This window comes from Bubalus bubalis, chromosome 18 (assembly GCF_019923935.1).
Source record: "Bubalus bubalis isolate 160015118507 breed Murrah chromosome 18, NDDB_SH_1, whole genome shotgun sequence".
In the NCBI taxonomy this organism is placed as follows: domain Eukaryota; kingdom Metazoa; phylum Chordata; class Mammalia; order Artiodactyla; family Bovidae; genus Bubalus; species Bubalus bubalis.
In genome coordinates this window covers 65,208,021-65,229,996 of record NC_059174.1, presented here as the reverse complement: position 1 = coordinate 65,229,996, position 21,976 = coordinate 65,208,021, and the positions used below count along the sequence as shown (strand labels likewise).

The window sequence follows — 21,976 nt, the reverse complement described above, 5'->3', positions numbered from 1 at the left end:
AATATTCTTTTGCCCAATCATTCCAGGGCCAGGCTCCAGGCAACTAGATATCACTCCTGCACACCAAGTCTTTCACCTGAGTTATTCAACTTTATTGTTTTTGTTTAGTCACTAAATGGTGTCCAACTCTTTGTGCCCCATGGACTGTACCTGCATGGCTCCTCTGTCCATGAGATTTCCCAGGCAAGAATATTAGAATGGGTTGCCATTTCCTATTGAAATAGCCAATCTTAAGCTGTTTGCTCTGCCCTTGCCTTGCCTTTTCCTTGAGACCCCGTAAAGGATCTGGCCTAGACTTTCCCTCCCTTCTGAATGTAAGTTAAATAAGCAGGGTGACAATATATAGCTTTGTCATACTCTTTTCCCAATTTTGAACCATTCCATTGTTCCATGTCTGGTTCCAACTGTTGCTTCTTGACCTGCACACAGGTTTCTCAGGAGGCAGGTAAAGTGGTCTGGTATTCCCATCTCTTTAAGAATTTTCCAGTTTGTTGTGATCCACATAGTCAAAGGCTTTAGTGTAGTGAATAAAGCAGAAATAGATGTTTTTCTGGAATTCCCTTGCTTTTTCTATGATCCAATTGATGACAGCAATTTGATCTCTGGCTTCTCTGTCTTTTCTAAATCCAACTAGAACATCTCAAAGTTCTTGGTTCACATACTGTTGAAGTCTAGCTTAAAAGATGTTTAGCATTACCTTGCTAGCTTGTGAAATGAATGCAATTGTGTGGTAGTTTTAACACTCTTTGAATTGCCTTTCCTTGGGATTGGAATTAAAACTGACCTTTTCTAGTACTGTGGCCACTGCTGAGCTTTCCAAATTTGCTGGCATATTGAGTGTAGCACTAACAGCGTCATCTTTTAGGATTTGAAATAGCTCAGCTGGAATTCCAGCACCTTAATAGATTTGTGAGCATCTCAAATTTTATTTCCTGGGAGCAGGCTGATCTTCGTGGAGTATGAAATTACATCCTTCTCCTGCAGTTCACAAGAAGTAAAGACCCTTAGTCCATCTAGGTAGGATTATCACTTTCACATATTCCCCAGAGTAATGCAGGGATGGAAAATTCTTTAAGAGATGGGAATACCAGACCACCTTAACTGCCTCCTGAGAAATCTGTATGCAGGTCAAGAAGCAACAATTAGAACCAGACATGGAACAACAAACTGGTTCCAAATTGGGAAAGGAGTACATCAAGGCTGTATATTGTCACCCTGCTTATTTAACTTATATGCAGAAAACCTCGTGTGAAATGCTGGACTGGATGAAGCACAAGCTGGAATCAATATTTCCAGGAGGAATATCAATAACCTCAGATATGCAGATGACACCACTCTTATGGCAGAAAGTGAAGAGGAACTAAAAAACCTCTCGATGAAAGTCAAAGAAGAGAGTGAAAAAGCTGGCTTAAAATTCATCAGTCAAATAACTAAGATCATAGCATCCAGTCCTATCACTTCATGGTAAATAGATGGAGAAACAATGGAAACAGTAACAGACTTTATTTTCTTGGGTTCTGAAATCACTGCAGATGGTGACTGCAGCCATGAAATTAAAAGACGCTTGCTCCTTGGAAGAAAAGCTATGACCAACCTAAACAGCATATTAAAAAGCAGAGACATTACTTTACCAACAAAAGTCCGTCTAGTCAAAGCTATGGTTTTTCCAGTAGTCATATATGGATGTGAGATTTGGACCATAAAGAAAGTTGAGCGTCAAAAAATGGATGCTTTTGAACTGTGGTGTTGGAGAAGACTCTTTAAGAGTCCCTTGAACTGCAAGGAGATCCAACCAGTTAATCCTAAAGGAAATCAGTCCTGAATAGTCATTGGAAGGACTGATGCTGAAACTCCAACATTTTGGCCACCTGATGCAAAGAATTGGTTCACTGGAAAAGACCCTAATGCTGGGAAAGATTGAAGGCGTGAGAAGGGGACGACAGAGGATGAGCTGGTTGGATGGCTTCAGTGACTGGATGGACATGAGTTTGAGCAAGCTCCAGGAGTTGGTGATGGACATGGAAGCCTGGCGTGCTGCAGTCCATGGGGTTGCAGAGACTCTACACCCCCGAGCGACTGAACTGAACTGAACTGCTGCTCTGATAGTCAATACTGTCAACTCCCTTTCCCAGAGGCCTCTAGAGCCCTAGAAACTACATTACCCAGAAGGTTGTGTGCCCAGTTGAGCCAATGACAGGACAGCATAAAGGTATTTCCGTGCCTGTGGCTCTCTTTGGGGCGGGACTTCCGGCGTCCTCCTCCTGGCGGCCATTTATATTACTTTCCTGTGTGTTGTCCCTCGGAAGCGCTACGTTGGGAATGAGGTGACTGAATTAAGACGGTCCAAGAGGCAGCGCACAGAGGCGGGTCTCAAGTTCGGCGACGCCGTCAGGGGACCCCCGCGCTAGGCCCCAAATCGCGCCCGCTGTGCCCGCGTCCCGCCTCCTCTCCCGCCGCTCGCGGTCCTGCTCTGGCCACAGAGTCCGATGGCGGCGGCGGCGCTGAGGGATCCGCCTCAGGTAAACGCAGGTCCCCTGGGCCCTTACCATTCTCATCCCACCAGACGCTACAGCCCGAAGTGCGGGGCGCCTGCTGTCGTGCCTGAAGCCCGGCCCTGGGGTCCCGCAGCTGAGGCGGCCGTGGGTGGGGCCCTGTGTCTGACAGCGTGACGGAGCGTGGGAGGGTGACCGCGGAGGAACCTGCCTGCGCAAAAGCTTCCAGGTCGGATATAGGCGAGAAGGTCCAGGAAAACTGGCGTGGATCTGGTGTCTGCAGGGAACAGACTGGTGAAGTGAAGTCGCTCAGTGGTGTCCGACTCTTTGCCAACCCATGGATTGCAGCCTAAGAGGCTCCTCTGTGCATGGGATTTTCCAGGCGAGAATACTGGAGTGGGCTGCCATTTCCTTCTCCAGGGGATCTTCCCGACCCAGGGATCGAACCCAGGTCTCCCACATTGTAGGCAGATGCTTTACCATCTGAGCCACCAGGGTGGTTGAGTGGTCTTGATCTAGGGTGGATCTACCTGCAGTGGACTGAAGCGGGTGGCTGGGTGCGTAGGCTTCAGTTCCTGGCCAGGGATTGAGGCCGGTTGGTCGTGATGTGAACACAGAATCCTAGTCACTAGACCAGTGGTCAGTGACAAGGCCCTGGCCCTTCAGTTTTGCAGGAAAAAAAAAAATTCCCGCAAAGAGGGGAAGCCGTGAAACAGAGTATTTATTAGGAGGAGAAATGAGTACAGTACCTTTTGGATAGACCCACCAGCGGACTCAGGGAGAGTTGTGCTGTGGTGGTTTGAGTCGCTTTTGTGGGGCATTTATTTCTTGTTTCCTTTGGCCAGTCATCTTGCTTTGCTTGGTTTTGAGTCGGTATTTGGTTTATCTCAGGATTTTCCTGCGTGTAAGCGCATCTTTTAGCTAAGATTAATTCCAGTGAAAAGGCTTATTGGGTAGTTGACATCACCTACTTTGAGGTGACGCCCCTTCCCTTTCCAAAAAGGCTTTATGTGCTGACTTCCAAGGAGTCTTTCTGTTCATGTGTAGTGGGGAGGTCTCCTTAACTTCAAGAATGGAAAATATGTGGTTTCTTATGTTTTATGTGCGCAGGGCCCTGCCTCCATCATCCTGCCCCAGACCTACTCAAATGTGAGTTTCATTTGTGGTGTCTAGAACAGACACCACGTGAACCAGGATTCCAAAGAAGGTTGAAGGAGAGAAGGGTTTTGGCTGCTGAGGGGACAGGGAGTCCAACACAAAAGGGAAAGTGAGTCATGGGCATCTATAATCACATGTGCTTCTGGGTGGCTCAAATTGAAGCAAGAATCAATAAAGGTATAAAAGGGGCCTTCAAAGCAACCTTCCATAAGTGCAGTTGTGGGAGTGCAGCTGTGGGGACTAAAGGTGTGAGAGAGGTACAGTCTACAGAAGCATGGGTACAGGGAGAGGAAGTGCTAGCTCATGGCCCCAGCATCCTGTTATTGGGGACTGAAGGGTGAAGCCTGAGCCCAGGTTTGGTTGTGTATGTGAGTCACAACCTAGAGACTCCAGGGGAGTTGATTGACAGAATGGATGGGACCCTACAGGCCAGGACGAAAGCTTGGATGACATGTCTCTGCAGTCCATCCCAACGTTGGTGAGGACTGAACACAGTGAATAAAGGGACCCTGAGGGATAAGGTGGCACCAGTGACACCTAGGTCTGGAAGTCCTGTTCGGTGGAGAGCTTTGGAAGAGGATGAGGGTGGGATAGATGTGTGATGAGACGGATTGTGGGATCCTAGAATGTTCATAGTTTACTCTGTCTCTCATAGAAGTGCAGTGTGACCTTTGAGGATGTGGCTGTGTACTTCTCCTGGGAGGAATGGAGACTCCTTGCTGAGGCCCAGAGAAGCGTGTACCTCGATGTGATGCTGGAGAACTATGCACTTATAGCCTCACTGGGTAAGACTCTCACAGCCTTCCCAGTGACCTGGACTAGGCTCTGTCCCATCTCACCCCCCTTTCCTCAGGGGGTGCTCTGTTCTTCTACATGTGGACAGTGAGCCCTGCTTGTTTCCCAAGCTTTCTGAGTTGCTGTGATAGCTAGCTAGGACTGGGTTGTTTGCACTGCCCTCTTCTTTCCCCTGCAATACCAACCCCAGTACCTGTTGTACAGATGCTGTTAGGAAAAAGCTTCCAAGTCAGCAGTATTACAGTAAACGTAATGGATTCTACCTTACTTGACCTCTCTCTATCCGGGTCAGTGTGTCTAGATCCTTGTCAACTCTGTGTCCCTTCTTTTATGCTGAGTTGTGCAGCTTGTGGGATCTTAGTTTACTGACCAGGGACTAAATCAGAGCCCTGGCAGTGAAAACTTGGAGTCCTGGTCACTGGACTGCTAGGGAACTCACTTGATCCCTTCTTTTTAGCTAACATTTCTTTGTGCCTGCTTGTGCTGAACCTTGAGCTACTTTTCAGTGTTCTCCAAGGTTGGTAGTGTTTAGATTTGCTTTCTCTTTTTTCCCCAGCCTTGTCCAGATATAAAATTGTATATCTTGATGTGGTAAAGTTTTGACTTGATGTATGAATACAGTATGAAATAATTGTCACCGTGAAATTAGTTAAACATCTATCACCTCATTAAGTTACATTATTGTTGTTACTGTTGTTATACAACATCATTTTTTGTTAATATTTATTTAGGCTGTTCCAGGTCTTAGTTGTAGCACTCAGGATCTTTCATCTTTGTTGCAGCATGTAGGCTCTTTCTCTGTGTCATTTGTGATCTAATTCCCTGACCAGGGATTGAACCCAGGCCTCCGCTTTGGGATGGCAGAGTCTTAGCCACTGGACCACCAGGGAAGTCCCAGCATCATTGTTAACTATAGTCACCATGCTTTATATTACATCCTCAGAACTTATTAATCTTACAACCGAACATTTGTACCTTTTGACTAAAATCTACCTATTTTCCATATTCCCAAGCTCCTAGCATTTTACTCTGTTTCTATGATTTTCCCTTATTTAGTTTTTTAAAATTACAACCATAGTGGACAAAGATTGTTTCCTTTAAATCTATGCCCTCACCAATCTCTGCTCTTTTTTTCCTTTTCTTTTTTTTTTCCCTGCTCTTATTTGATAGTAGCCATCTTATCAGGTAGATTTCCCTAAAGTTCAGATGGTAAAGAATCTCCCTGCAGCGCCGTTTGATCCCTGGGTCTGGAAGATCCTCTGGAGAAGGGAATGGCAATCCACTCCAGTATTCTTGCCTGGAGAATCCCATGGACAGAGGAGCCTGGCGGGCTACAATCCATAGGATCACAAAGAGCCGGATACGACTGAGCAGCTACTACTGCATCTTACCAGATGTGAGGTAGTATCTCATTGTGGTTTTGATTTGCATCTTCCTGATGGTTTGTGATGGCACCCCCCTCCAGTGCTTTTGCCTGGAGAACCCCATGGACGGAGGAGCCTGGTGGCTGCAGTCCATGGGGTTGCTAAGAGTCAGACGTGACTGAGTGACTTCACTTTCACTTTTCACTTTCATGCATTGGAGAAGGAAATGGCAACCCACTCCAGTGTTCTTGCCTGGAGAATCCCAGGGACGGGGGAGCCTGGTGGGCTGCCGTCTCTGGGGTCACACAGAGTCGGACACGACTGAAGCGATTTAGCAGCAGCAGCAGCAGATGGTTAATGAGATAGTTAGTGAGGAGGAATATTTTTTCATGTACCTTTTAGCCATTTGTAGATCTTCTTTGATAAAATGTCTATTCAAGTCCTTCGCTCGCTTAAAAGAATTTTTTTTTTATCTTATTTATTTTTAACTCGTGTGTGTGCTTAGTCACTCAGTTGTGTCCGACTCTTTGAGACCCCATGGACTGTAGCATGCCAGGCTCCTCTATGCGTGGGATTCTCCAGGCAGGAACACTGGAGTGGGTTGCCATGTCCTTCTCCAGGGAATGTTCCCAACCCAAGGATCAAAACCAGGTCTCCTGCATTGCAGGCAGGTTCTTTACCGTTTGAGCTTCCAGGGAAGCCTATTTTTAGCTTAATTTTAATTAACTTATTTATTTTTGGCTGCACTGGATCTGTGTTGCTGCATGCAGGCAAGTGGAGGCTACTCTCTACTTGCAGTGCGCAGGTTCTCAGTAGTGGCTTCTCTTCTTTTGGCTCATGGGCTCTAGAGCACAGTCTCATTAGTTGCCAGCTCATGGACCTAGTTGCCTCAAGGCTTGTGGAATCTTCCTGGACCAAGGATTGAACCCATATCTCCTATAATTGGTAGGTGGATTCTTAACCACTGGACCACCAGGGAAGTTCCTTTGCTCACTTTTTAAACAGATTGTTCTTTTCCTGTTGAATTGTAGAGAACCTTATATATTGAATACTTCAGCTATTAAAATATAAATTTCACCAATGAAATCTATCTGATCATGGCCTATTTTTGTTGTTGAAGATTACTGATTCAACTTCCTTATTGGTATTGGTCTATTAAATTTTTCTATTTATGATTAAGAATTGATAGGTTGTATGTTTGCAGGAATATATCTGTTTCTTCTAGGTACAGCTGTGTAACAGCTCCTAGTAATCTTTTATGATTCTTTGGTCCTGTTTTATTTCTCTGTTAATTTATATGAGATAAAGTCTAGACAAAGGTTTGTCAATTTTATTTATCTTTTTATTTATTTATTTATTTTTGGCTCTGTTGGGTCTTTGTTGCTGCACGGGCTTTTCTCTAGTAGTGGAGAGTAAGGACTACACTCTAGTTGCAGTGCTTGGGCTTCTCATTGTGGTGGCTTATCTTGTGGAGCACAGGCTCTAGGGCACAAGGTCTTTAGTAGGTGTAGCACGTGGGCTTAGCTGTTCCATGGCATGTGGGATCTACCTGGATCAGAGATTGAAACCATGTCTCCTGCATTGACAGGTAAATTCTTTACCACTAAGCCACTAGGGAAGCCCCTATCTTTGAACAAAACCAGCTCTTAGTATTGTTAATCTTTTTATCATCTTTATAGTTTATATTTCATTTATTTCTGCTCTGATTTTTTTTTTTTTTTTTTCATTTGGCCATGCTGTGCAGCATGTGGGAACCTTAGTCTTAATTCCCCTTCCAGGGAAGGAACTTGCACACCCTGCACTGGAAGCATGAACTCCTAACCATCGCATCTCTAAGGAATTCCTCTTTGCTATCTTCGTTTCCTTTGTTTTGATAACTTTGATCTTAGTTTTCTTTTTCTAGTTCCTGGAGGTGTAAAGTTTGGTTATTTATTTGAGATCTTTCTTTTTTCTTAATGGTGGCATTTATTGCTCTAAACTTTTCTCTTAAAACTGCCTTTGCACATTTCATATGTTTTGTTTCTATTTTTGTTTTTCTCAAGGTATGTTTCATTTTCCTTTTGATTTTTCCTTTTACTGATTGATTGGCCAAGAGCATATTGTTTAATGTTCACATGTCTGAATTTTGAAGCTTGCCTCCTATTGCCGGTTTCTAGTGTTATCCATTGTGTTAGGAAAAGTTACTTCATATGGTTTCAGTCTTCTGAAATTTGTTAAGACTTGTTTGACATAATATATAATCTATCCTAGAGAATATTCTATATGCACTTGAGAAGAGAATGTATTCTGCTATAATATGATGGAATGTTCTATGCACATCTGTTACATCCATTTGGACTGAAGTATTCAATTCAAATAACTTTCTATCTGGATATCCACCTATGTTGAAAGGGGGATATTGCAGTTCCCTATAAATATCTTGAAAAGAAAGTTATGACCAACCTAGATAGCATATTAAAAAGCAGAAACATTACTTTGCCAACAAAGGTCCGTCTAGTCAAGGCTGTGGTTTTTCCAGTGGTTGTGTATGGATGTGAGAGTTGGACTGTGAAGAAGGCTGAGCGCCAAAGAACTGATGCTTTTGAACTGTGATGTTGGAGAAGACTCTTGAGAGTCCCTTGGACTGCAAGGAGATCCAACCAGTCCATCCTAAAGGAGATCAGTCCTAGGTGTTCATTGGAAGGACTGATGCTGAAGCTGAAACTTCAATACTTTGACCACTTCATGCGAGGAGTTGACTCTTTGGAAAAGACCCTGATGCTGGGAGGGATTGGGGGCAGGAGGAGAAGGGGATGACAGAGGATGAGATGGCTGGATGGTATCACTGACTCGATGGACATGAGTCTGAGTGAACTCCGGGAGTTGGTGATGGACAGGGAGGCCTGGTGTGCTGCAATTCATGGGGTTGCAAAGAGTCGGACACGACTGAGTGACTGAACTGAACTGAACTGATAAATATCCTGTTGCTGAGACTTCCCTGGTGGCCCAGTGGTTAAGATTCTATACTTCCACTGCAGGGAGCACAGTTTGGTTCCTTGTTGGAGAACTAGGATCCTGCCTGCCATGCAGCATCCCGCCCCTCCCCCCCCCCCACGCCCTCCAATTTTCTCTTGCTGTCTTTTCTGCCTTCAGAGCTGGTCATATTTGCTTAATTTTTAAGTTACGATGTGTAGGTATCATATCTGTGTGTATGTCTGGTTATAATTGTTATATCCTCATGATGACTAACTCCTTTATTATTATATAATGACCTTTGTCTTGTGACTTTTTTTATTTAAAGTCTATTTTGTCTCACTTAAGTATAGCTTACCCTCTTCTCTTCTGATTTCCATTTGTGTGGAGTATCTCTTTCAGTTTCTTCCCCCTCAGCCTGTGTGTTTCCTTAAAGCTGAAGTTACTCTGCTGTAGGCAGCATAGAGTTGAGTCTTGTTTTTTTTCTGTTCAACACGTTGTATCATTTGATTGGCCCTACTGTTGTCACCTATTATTGCCCCCCTATTTTGCAGGGCTTTTTCTTCCTTTCTTGCTATCTCTATGATTTTCTGTGGGAATGGACTTTTAAAAATATTTATTTATTTAACTGTGTGGGTCTTAGTTGCAGCATGCAGGATCTTCGTTGAATTGGGTAGGATCTTTTGTTATGATGCATGGGCTCTGTAGTTCTGGTGCATGAACTTAGTTGCTCCGAGGCATACAAGATCTTGGTTCCTTGACCAGGGATCGAACCTGCATCCCTTGCATTGCCAGGCGGATTATTAACCACCTGGGAAGACCCTATGGTAAGATACTTTTATTCCTTACTCCTGTCTTTTGTGTCTATAGGTTTTTGACTTGTGGTTACCATAGGCTTATATAAAACATCTTAAAACATTCTGTTTTATGCTGATAATACTGTAAATTCAATCCCATACAAAATGTCTACTCTTATACTTCCCCTACACATATATTTTGTTTTTGATGTCACAATTTACATCTTTTTATATTGTATATTGTGTAACCATCAACAAGTTATTGTCGATATTCAGTTCAGTTCAGTCACTCAGTCGTGTCCGACTCTTTGCAACCCCATGAATCGCAGCACGCCAGGCCTCCCTGTCCATTACAAACTCCCGGAGTTCACTCAAACTCACGTCCATCGAGTCGGTGATGCCATCCAGCCATCTCTGTCGTCCCCTTTTCCTCCTGCCCCCAATCCCTCCCAGAATCAGAGTCTTTTCCAATGAGTCAACTCTTCCCATGAGGTGGCCAAAGTACTGGAGTTTCAGCTTTAACATCATTCCTTCCAAAGGACACCCAGGGCTGATCTCCTTTAGAATGGACTGGTTGGATCTCCTTGCAGTCCAAGGGACTCTCAAGACTCTTCTCCAACACCACAGTTCAAAAGCATCCATTCTTCAGCACTCAGCTTTCTTCACAGTCCAACTCTCACATCCATACATGACCACAGGAAAAACCATAGCTTTGACTAGACGGACCTTTGTTGGCAAAGTAATGTCTCTGTTTTTCAATATGCTATTTAGGTTGGTCATAACTTTTCTTCCAAGGAGTAAACGTCTTTTAATTTCATGGCTGCAATCACCATCTGCAGTGATTTTGGAGCCCCCAAAAATAAAGTCTGACACTGTTTCCACTGTTTCCCCATAGTTACTTTTAATACTGTTATTCTTTATCTTTTATGTTTGAGTTGAGTGATTAAGGCAGTTTTACAGTATTAGAGTGTTCTGAATTTGACTATATACTTCTTTTTACCAGTGTGTTTTATGTTTTAATATGTTTTCATGTTACTGTTAGCATATTTTTATTCAGCTTGAAGAAGACTTTGTTAGACTTCCTCATTTTTGATAGGGTTAGGTCAAGTGGTGATGAACTTCCTCAGTTTTCATTTGTCTAAGAAAGTCTTCCTCACCCCTGAAGAATAGCATTGAGGGTAAAATACTCTTGGTTTGCAGTACCCCACCCCTTCCCCTTTGGCATTTAGAACACATCTCACTGTGACTGTATGCAGCGTTTTAGCTAAGAAAACCACTTGTATCTTTATGAGGGTTCCCTTTTGTGATGACTTTCTTTTTTCTTGCAACTTTCAAAATAATTTGTCATCACTTTGAGTTTTTATTAATGTGCCTTGCTGAAGTCCTCTGTGGATTGAATCTGTTTGGGGACTTACGAGCCTCATGTACCTGAATGTCCATTTCTTTTCCCAGATTTGGAAAGTTTTCATTCATTACTTCTTTAAATAAACTTTCTGCCCCTTCCTCATGCTCTCTTCCTTCTAGGGCTACCATTCAGTTCAATTCAGTTCAGTCACTCAGTTGTGTCTGACTCTTTGCGACCCCATGAACCGCAACACACCAGGCCTCCCTGTCTGTCACCAACTCCCAGAGTCCACCCTAACCCATGTCCATTGAGTCAGTGATGCCATCCAACCATCTCATACTCTGTCATCCCCTTCTCCTCCTGCCCTCAATCTTTCCCAGCATCAGGGTCTTTTCAAATGAGTCAGCTCTTCACATCAGATGGCCAAAGTATTGGAGTTTCAGCTTTAGCATTAGTCCTTCCAATGAACACCCAGGACTGATATTCTTTAGGATGGACTGGTTGGATCTCCTTGCAGTCCAAGGGACTCTCAAGAGTCTTCTCCAACACCACAGTTCAGAAGCATCAGTTCTTCAGTGCTCAGCTTTCTTCACAGACCCACTCTCAAATCCATACATGACCACTGGAAAACCATAGCCTTGCCTAGACGGACTTTTAGACAAAGTAATGTCTCTGCATTTTAATATGCTGTCTAGGTTGGTCATAACTTTACTTCCAAGGAGTAAGCATCTTTTAATTTCATGGCTGCAATCACAATCTGCAGTGATTTTGGAGCCCAGAAAAATAAAGTCAGCCACTGTTTCCCCATCTATTTCCCATGAAGTGATGGGACCAGATGCCATGATCTTAGTTTTCTGAATGTTGAGCTTTAAGCCAACTTTTTCACTCTCCTCTTTCACTTATATCAAGAGGTTCTTTAGTTTTTCTTCACATTCTGCCATAAAGGTGGTGTTGTCTGCATGTCTGAGGTTATTGATATTTCTCCTGGCAATCTTGATTCCACCTTGTGTTTCCTCCAGCCCAGCATTTCTCATGATGTGCTATGTATATAAGTTAAATAAGCAGGGTGACAATATACAGCCTTGACATACTCCTTTTCTTATTTGGAACCAGTCTGTTGTTCCATGTCCAGTTCTAACTGTTCCTTCCTGACCTGCATATAGATTTCTCAAGAGGCAGGTCAGGTGGTCTGGTATTCCCATCTCTTTCAGAATTCTCCATTATACAAGTATTATTTTGTTTAACAGTGTCCCATAATTCATGTAGACTTTTTTCTTTACTCTTTTTAGTCGTTTTATCTTTTTTCTCCTTTGACTGGATAATTTCAAAGACCTACTTTCCATTTCACAATCATTGTTTTGATTGATCAAATTAGCTATTAATACTCTACATTTCATTCATCATACTCTTCACCATAATTTCTGTTTGGTTATTTTTCATATTTTTCTGAATCTCTGTTTAAAACCTTATTTTACTTGTATTATCATTTTCCTTATTTTGTTGAATTGTCTGTCTGTGTTTGCTCATAGTTTACTGAGCTTCATTAAAACAATAATTGTGAGACTTAGAGAATGAACTTATGGTTCCTGGGTGGGGAAAATGGGGCGAAGGGATAGTTATGAAGTTTGGGATCTACTTGTATGCTGCTGCTGCTGTTAAGTCACTTCAGTCTTGTCTGATTCCGTGTGACCCCATAGACGGCAGCCCACCAGGCTCCCCTGTCCCTGGGATTGTCCAGGCAAGAACCCTGGAGTGGGTTGCCATTTCCTTCTCCAATGCATGAAAGTGAAAAGTGAAAGGGAAGTCGCTCAGTCGTGTCCGACTCTTAGCGACCCCATGGACTGCAGCCTACCAGGCTCCTCTGCCATGGGATTTTCCAGGCAAGAGTACTGGAGTGGGGTGCCATTGCCTTCTCCGCTACTTGTATACAATGCTATATTTAAAATGGATAACCACAAGGGCCTATTGTAGAGCACAGAGAACTTTCCTCAGTGTTACGTGGCAGCCTGAATGACAGGGAGCTTAGGGAAGAATAGGTACATTGTATATGAATGGCTGAGTCCCTTTGCTCTCCACCTGAAACTGTCACAACATTGTTAATCAGCTGTACTCTATACTCCAATATAAAATAAAAAATTAAAAAAATATATTATTGTGAGAGACTTCCCTGGCAGGCCAGTAGTTAGGACTCTGTACTTTCATTGCTGGGGGCATGGGTTCCATCCTTGCTTGGGGAACTAAAAGCTTGCATGCCTTGTGGCCTGGTCAGATTATACTACAAAGCTGCAGTCATCAAGACGGTATGGTACTGGCACACAAACAGAAATATAGACCAATGGAACAAGATAGAAAGCCCAGAAATAAACCCATGCACTTATTGGTACTTTAATTTTGACAAAGGAGGCAAGAATATACAATGGTGCAGAGACAGTGTCTTCAATAAGTAGTGCTTGGAAAACTGGACAGGTACCTATAAAAGAATGAAAGTAGAACACTTCCTGACAGCATACATAAAGATAAACTCAAAATGGATTAAAGACCTAAAGGTAAGACCAGAAAATGTAAAACTCTTAGAGGAAAACATAACACTCAATGACATAAATCAAAGCAACATCCTCTATGACCCACCTCCTAGAATAATGGAAATGAAAACAAAAGTAAGCAAGTGGGACCTAATTAAACTTAGAAGCTTTTTCACAAAGGAGACTATAAACAAGGTGAAAAGACAGTTCTCAGAGTGGAAGAAAATAATAGCAAATGAAACAACTGACAAAAGATTAATTTCCAAAATATGCAGGCAGCTCATACAATTCAATACCAGAAAAAAAACTCAATCAAAAAATGGGAAAAAGACATAAACAGACATTTCTCCAAAGAAGACATACAGATGGCTAATAAACACATGAAAAGATGCTCAACATCACTCATTAATAGAGAAATGCGAATAAGAACTGCAATGAGATATCACCTCACACTGGTCAGAATGGCCATCATTGAAAAGTCTACAAACAGTAAATGCTGGAGAGGGTGTGGAGAAAAGGGAACCCTCTTGCACTGTTGGTGGGAATGTAAATTGATACAGCCACTATGGAAGACGGTATGGAGATTTCTTTAAAAACTAGGAATAAAACTACCTTATGACCCAGCAATCCCACTGCTAGGCTTATACCCCGAGGAAACTAAAATTGAAAAAGACACATGTACCCCAATGTTCATGCAGCACTATTTACAATAGCTAGAACATGGAAGCAATCTAGATGTCCATCAACAAATGCATGAATAAAGAAATTGTGGTATATATAGACAATGGACTATTATCCAGACATAAAAAAGAATGCATTTGAGTCATTTCTAATGAGGTGGATGAACCTAGAGCCTATTATAAAGAGTGAGATAAGTCAGAAAGAGAAAGATAAATATTGTATACTAACACATATATATGGAATCTGGAAAGATGGTAATGAATTTATTTTCAGGGCAGCAGTGGAGAAACAGACATAGAGAACAGACTTATGGACACGGGGAGAAGGGAGGAGAGGGTAAGATGTATGGAGAGAGTAACATGGAAATTTACATTCCCATATGTAAAATAGGTAGCCAATGGGAATTTTCTGTATGTCTCAGGGAACTCAAACAGGGGCTCTGTATGAGTGGGATCCCACCTAATGGGGTGGGATGGGGAGGGAGGTGGGAGGGGGAAGGTTCAAGAGCCAGGGAACATATGCATACCTATGGCTTATTCATGTTAAGGCTAGAAAACAACAAAACTTTGTAAAGCAGTTATCCTTCAATTAAAAAATAAATTTTTTAAAGGTTAAAAAAAAATAACTTATAATTTTTTTTTTTTTGACAGCTTGTAGATCTCCATTTCTTTGAGGCAACTGATTATTGTTCCTTCAGGGGTGTCATGTTTCCTCGATTATTGTGTTTGTGTTTCCTGAAGCCTTATGTTGATTGGTACATTTCATGGAGCAGTCATTTCTTTCAGGCTTTACGTAAGGTTTTGGTGGGCAAGATCCTCACCTCTGTGTGGGTGTGAGTGTGGTAGCTTGATGGACAGTGGCTGCTGCACCCACAACAAAGCCCAGTGGCTTTGTGTTTGCAGCTCTGTTACCTGAGGTCAGTGTCAGCACAGACTGCAGGGTCCTCAGTAGCTAAAGCCGTGGGTGTCCACAGTAATAGAGAAGACTGCTAGGGCTCTCCTGATTTCTTTCTCCCATGGGCTATGTTTTGACTGAGGGGGTCCCTCTTAATGTGGAGTTTGGCTCTTAGAGGGGGAATGCTTCATAGTGGTGATGGCATTGGTGTCTGATGTGTGGATTCTGTGGAGCAGATATAGATCTGGACTCTAGGATGTGAATAGATGCAAGGCAGTAGCACTTCTAGGGTCCCAGTTACTGAATAGTCTGTCTCAGTGTTGACTTTGCTTTGTGAGATGCAGTGGCACCCTGAGCAGTGGTGGAGCCTTGACCAGAGTATGGGTACACACAGAGAGACAGTGTCTTTGGGGTCTGAAGAACTAACTCACCCACAGTGGCCATGAATCTGGCGCCTGAGACATTCAGGTGACAGGCGTGGAGTCAGGTTATAGAATATGAACATCTGTGGTTCAGGTGGGGCTCAAGGGTTTGGGGTGTGTGCAGGATTTATGGGGATGGAAGCTGTGATTCTGAAATAGAGCAATAGCTATTTTTGTGGGGACAGGGATGGTTCAGGATATTATTCTCTTGCAGGTGCCTCATGGTGGTGGCTATTAGTTACCTTAATGCGAGAGCTTCCAGTGCCCTCTGCAGAGCAGGCAGCTGGGGTTCACACCTGTAAACACTTGCCTTCCTCTGCTCTGCAAAGTGTGGGGTCTGCAAGTGTGTCAGGGCCTGTTGAGGTTCTCTAAGGTAAAAGCTACTGGGATCCTTTGCAGTGCAGGCCATTGGGAATGAGACAGCAGCTACCATTTGGCTGATGCACTTAGTTCCCACCCTTCATCTTATTTCCTGTCCATCTCCACGTGTCTGTTAAGGTAATATGTTCAGTGATTGTTTTCGTGTTGTTCTTTTTCAGTTTCCTCTGTGTTGCTGCAGTATCTTAATTGGATTCCTCAGTCGTCCAAGGGCAACTTTTGTTTGCTTTTGTGTATTTTTTGTTGGTGGTGAAGGCTCGTGTCCTCTGCTGTTTTGCTGACATCACTCTCCTGGATCTTTTCTCTGCATCTGTTATGTGCTGAGTTGCTTTGTGACAATACAAGCTGTTCATCTGTCCTGTTTTTCCTTTAGGATTTTTATCCTGCATGTCCTATGTAGTTGCTTAACTAGTGCTTATAGATGTCCCAGGATTGACATGACTCCAGTTATGGTGAGGTGGGTTCAGAAGGGGCCTGGTCCTGGTGAATGGCAGCTGAGGAGAGTATGACATCAGACTGTGTTCAGATCATAGCAGGAACCTGTCTTTGTTCAGCCGGGGTTTAGTTGCCATTTCCAGTGCATGACCATACTACTTCTATCTTTTCTTTTCACTGTTAACACTTGACTGACTTGTCAGTTGTACTGCTTGTCATTCCTACTGTGACTTCAGCCCAGGGATAATCTGGACTGATTATTTGGACTCCACATCTCTGGACTTCACTCCTCTCTGGACTCCACATCTCTCCTATTTCTCTCACTACCCTTTCTGTAGTACTCACCAACATTGATTGTGCTATGATATGTTCACATTTCCCTGTATTGACTTCAAATAGCAGCTGATATGTTGCTGTGGGGTTTTAATGAGCTTAGATGACCTTTTCTACCCAGTCTCAGCAGCAAAGTCCTACAGGAAGCCACTGGAAGAGAAGTGAGTCATAGGCCCTTCTTCTCTTCTTTATGTCCTATCCTGTATTTGTTTTTTTCTCCTGATGAGGTCTCCACTATTGTGTGACCTTGAGGCTCAGTAATGCACAACAGTTGGCTGTTCTTCCAACTGAATTCCAAGTTCTGTATCTTGAAAAGCATCCCATAGACTCATACCTGGATTAGATAGGTACACTAGTGATGAGCTGGACCCTTCTCTATAGTCAATATGTACTTGACCGGCATTTCTTTCTGTTCAGGTTGCTGCTGTGGAACAGAGAATGCAGAGGCACCTTCTGAACAGATCACTTCTCTAGGAGTCTCACAGGCTAGGACTCCAAAGGCAGCTTTGTCTTCCCAGAAGATCCACCCCTGTGAGACTTGTGGTCCAGTCTTGAAAAAAGTTTTCCACTTGGCTGAGCACCAGGAAACACAACACACCCAGAAAATGTTGAGGTGTGGAGCATATGTGAAACAGTTTTGTTTTAGTGCAAATTTTCAGCAGCACCAGGAACACATGGGAGAGAAAACCCTCAGAAGTAGTGTGGATGAGGCCAAGTTTTTCAAGAGGTGCAGATTCCTTGTGTTACAGAAGCCATTTACCTGCAGGGAGTTTGAAAAGGACTTCCCAACCATTATGGGACACCTGCAGCAACAGACCACTCATACTGTGGAGAAGCCAAACAAAGTCACCCAGTGTGAGTCAACTTTACAGAGCAGAAGTCGTCACACCTCAGGAGAACGCAGGAAAGCCCTCAGCCCCAAACACACACTTGTTCAGGATCAGGGTGTCCATACTGGAATACCTTGTTTTGTGTGCAGTGAATGTGGGAAAGCATTCAGGTACAAATCCTCATTTGTTGTGCACCAGAGAGTGCACGCTGGAAAAAACCTTCATGTGTGTGGTGAATGTGGGAAATCCTTTAGGCGAAGCTCAATTCTCTATAAACATCGAAGAATTCATACTGGGGCAAGGCAATACAAGTGCAGCAAATGTGGGAAATCCTTAAGTCACAAATCTGTCCTCATTTCTCCCCACCCATGGTGCAATGGAGAAAAGAATTATGTGTGCAGTGAGTGTTCGAAATCTTTTAGCTATAGCTCAGTATTCATTCCACACAGGAGAGTTCAAACTGGAGAACGGCCTTATAAGTGTAGTGACTGTGTGAAATCTTTTACTTCAATGTCTGCACTGTGTTATCATCAGAGATCCCACACTGGAGAACGACCTTACATATGCAGTGATTGTGGAAAATCTTTTATCTCTAGCTCTGACCTCCGTTATCATCAGAGAGTTCATTCTGGAGAAAGGCCCCATGAGTGCAGTGAATGTGGGAAATCTTTTATCACTCGTACTGCTCTCCGTTATCATCACAGAGTTCACACTGGAGAAAGGCCTTACGAGTGTAGTGAATGTGGGAAATCCTTTACCCGAAAAAATAACCTAATTATACATTTAAGAGTTCACTCAGGAGAAAGGCCTTATGAGTGTAGTGAATGTGGGAAATCTTTTACTTTTAGCTCTAGCCTTCGTTATCATCACAGAGTCCACACTGGAGAAAGACCGTATGAATGCACTGAATGTGGGAAGTCTTTTAACAATAGGTGGACGCTCATTCGACACCGGAGAATTCACACAGGAGAAAAGCCTTATGTGTGCAATAAATGTGGGAAATCTTTTTCCTGTAGCTCCACCCTCCAGTATCATGAACGAGGTCACCTTGGGGAAAGGCCTTACAGGTGTGATGAATGTGGGAGATCTTTTACTACTAGCTCTGCCCTCCGTTATCATCAGAGAATTCACACAGGAGAAAGGCCTTATGAGTGCAATGAATGTGGGAAATCTTTTATCTCCAAGTCTGACCTCCATTATCATCAAAGGGTTCATTCTGGAGAAAGGCCTTATGAGTGTAGTGAATGTGGGAAATCCTTTATCCGAAGGAATAACCTGCTTTTACACCAGAGAGTTCACACAGGAGAAAGGCCTTACAAGTGTAGTGAATGCGGGAAATCTTTTAACAATAGATGGACACTCATTCAACACCAGAGAGTTCATACAGGAGAAAAGCCTTATGTGTGCAGTGAATGTGGGAAATCATTTACCTCCAGCTCCACGCTATGTTATCATCAGAGAGTTCATGCAGGAAAAAGGCCTTATGAATGCAGTGAATGTGGGAAATCTTTTACCTCTAGTTCTACCCTCCGTTACCATCAGAGAGTTCACACAGGAGAAAGACCTTATGAGTGCAGTGAGTGTGGGAAATCTTTTACTTTTAGTGCCAGCCTCCGTTATCATCACAGAGTGCACACTGGAGAAAGGCCTTATGAGTGCAGTGAATGTGGGAAATCCTTTAAGGATAGATCGCAATTCAATAAACACCGGAGAGCTCACACTGGAGAAAGACCTTATGAGTGTGCTGAATGTGGGAAATCTTTTAGCCAAAAATCTTCCCTCTCAACACACCAGAAAATTCATAATAGAGAACGGTCTTATGAGTGTAGTGCATGTGGGAAATCTTTCACCTCTATCTCTGGCCTTGGTTATCATCAGAGAGTTCACAGGGGAGAAAAGCCTTATCAGTGCAACGAATGTGGGAAGTCCTTTACCAATAGCTCTATACTGATTCGACACCAGAGAGTTCACACAGGAGAGAGACCTTATGTGTGCAGTGAGTGTGGGAAGTCTTTTACTAGTAGTGCCACCCTTTCTTATCATCAGAGAGTTCATGCAGGCAAAAGGCCTTATGAATGCAGCAAATGTGGGAAATCTTTTACTTCCAGTTCTACCCTTCGTTATCATCAGAGAGTTCATGCAGGAGATAGGCCTTATGAGTGCAGTGAATGTGGGAAATCTTTTATCTCTAGCTCCAAACTCCGTTACCATCAGAGAGTTCACACAGGAGAAAGGCCTTACGTGTGCAGTGAATGTGGGAAATCCTTTAGAGACAGTTCCCAGTTTAGTCAACACCGGAGAGGTCACACTGGGGAAAGACCTTATGAGTGTAGAGAATGTGGGAAATTTTTTATGCGAAAATCGACCCTTTCTCAACATCAGAGAGTTCACACTAGAGAAAGACCTTAGATGTTTAGAGAATGTGCAGTTTTCTTGTTCAGTGTAAGGATACCAAAGGAAGCTGAGGATTCATCTGTCTGAATTAGCTCCCAAACATCTGCATAGCTATTGGTAATCAAGAGGAAAGATTCCTCATGATTTTGTGGGAAGTGTGTGGCTATGTTGCAGTCTCTAACCTCTCCAGGGTTCTGCCCACATATATGTCACTCCCATCTCTGTGGTCAAAGCCATTTCACGTCTAGCACTTGGCAGGTCCACCCAGTGTGCTCAGGGAGACTTACTGTGTCCTCCCATATTTTAGCCAAGTTAAGAGTCACTTGAGGCCTACGGTGCCGACTTTCACTCCTCCATGACTATTTTGGACATGGACCTGGTCAGTGTCAGTCCAGAAACTATCAGAAGTTCAGCTGGCAGCTTGCAGAGAATAGCAGCAGGGATGTGTTGATTTCATGTGATATTAGTAATAAGGTTTTACAGCTTCCAAATGATGAATAAATACTTGCTACAGGTTGCTTTGGCTCATACAATACTCGAGACCTTCTAAGCTCTTAAGTCCTCTTTCATTTTGGACTTTCTATTTACTGTGCAGGTAGTTCACAGATTTGTGCTGTGTAAGCATAAAGGGGAGAACAGTTTTTAGGGGCCTCAAAATTTCTGTCTGAGGGGGGATGGTATGTTGACAATAGCTTGCCAGTTATGACCAGGTCTGCCTTGCAGCTGCAGCTTCCTAGAAAAGATTGCAGGGATTTCTGGTTTTCACTTGAAGCCTGGAGGCTTTGTTTTAGGAGTCTCCCAGGTGACACTGAGAAGCAGGCAGATGTGAGAATCTCAAGTGCGTCTGAGCATAACATTAATTTTTTCCCCTTACTAAACGGAGAGATCCCAGGGTGTTTCAGCACTGTGGAGGGAAATCTTCTTCAGGTCTGCAGAGAGCCATGTTCCCTGATTAGTGTAACTGGTTGTAATACCACTGGGTCCATAACTGGTGCAGAAACACTGATTTGTAGCGAGAGGAGAACTGCAGCCAACTAGTGTAATGTGCTGCTTCTAAACTTGCATCCACAAATACACATGTAAAAGTGATAGTCCCTTTGTATTGTTCATCTCAAGGCTTTTACCACAGGGACTGAAAGAAAAAAGGGGGTCTAGTCCCTGGCTGTTGGAGAAGGCAATGGCAACCCACTTCAGTACTCTTGCCTGGAAAATCCCATGGATGGAGGAGCCTGGTAGGCTGCAGTCCATGGGGTCGCTAAGAGTCGGACACGACTGAGTGACTTCACTTTCACTTTTCATGCATTGGAGCAAGAAATGGCAGCCCACTCCAGTGTTCTTGTCTCGACAGGGATAGGGGAGCCTGGTGGGCTTCCATCTATGGGGTCTCACAGAGTCAGGCACGACTGAAGCGACTTAGCAGCAGCAGCAGCAGCAGTCCCTGGCTGTGGCTCTTGTGACCCAGACAGCATTCCCGTTGACTTTCAGTGGAAATGTTCTCTATTACTCACCATATTTGTTGGCACTGATGCAAGTTTGACAACCACCCCCGCCCCCCAGGGCATAAAGAGAGATGGAGTGTATGGTTGCCATACCTCTCTGTCAAAAAGACTGGGGCATAGAGATCTTTAAGTTGAGCTATTTTTTAAAGCTTTACTAAGGTATAATATCTCTGGCTTTCCTGATGGCTCAGCGGTAAAGAATCTGCATGCAGTGCAGGAGATGCAGGAGATACAGGAGGCCAGGGTTCCATCACTGAGTTGGGAAGATCCCCTGGAAGAGGAAATGGCAACCCACTAGAGTATTCTTGCCTGGAAAATTCCATGGACAGAGGAACCCCGCGGGCTACGGTCTGGGTCACAAAGGGTCAGATACGACTGAGCTACTAACACACACACACACACAATGTATAATTTACATTTGCTAAACCAAGTGTATTTAAAGTACAACTTGACAAGTTTTGAAACAGGTGTGAACCTCTGAGACTATCACATAGTCCTGATAGTGACCATATCTGTCATGGTGTATTTACCTCATTTGTTCTATAATCTCCTTGCCTTTCTCACCTTTCCAAGTAACCATTGATTTACTTTCCTCAAAATGGATAACTTGCATTTTCTTGAATTGATATTATTGGAATCATATGCTATTTACCATATTTTTTCTCTCCTTTATATATCATAATTA

At 43.4% G+C, this 21,976-nt stretch overlaps 1 protein-coding gene across 3 annotated transcripts; it reads left to right on the top strand.

The window, feature by feature from the left end:
* The first annotated feature begins 2,231 nt into the window (after positions 1-2,231).
* On the top strand, positions 2,232-20,942 carry LOC102411649 (zinc finger protein 850). Of its 3 annotated transcripts, XM_025270386.3 has the most exons (4): positions 2,232-2,519; positions 3,603-3,759; positions 4,306-4,435; positions 16,986-20,942. In XM_025270386.3, exons 3-4 carry the CDS (start codon positions 4,402-4,404, stop codon positions 19,805-19,807), a joined length of 2,856 nt encoding a protein of 951 aa, XP_025126171.2. In that variant the 5' UTR covers positions 2,232-2,519; positions 3,603-3,759; positions 4,306-4,401; the 3' UTR covers positions 19,808-20,942. The 3 variants fall into 3 exon arrangements, with proteins under 3 accessions (XP_025126171.2, XP_025126172.2, XP_006067307.2); XM_006067245.4 differs by lacking the exon at positions 3,603-3,759 and having other exon boundaries at positions 2,233-2,519; XM_025270387.3 differs by lacking the exons at positions 3,603-3,759; positions 4,306-4,435.
* The last annotated feature ends 1,034 nt before the right edge of the window (positions 20,943-21,976 follow it).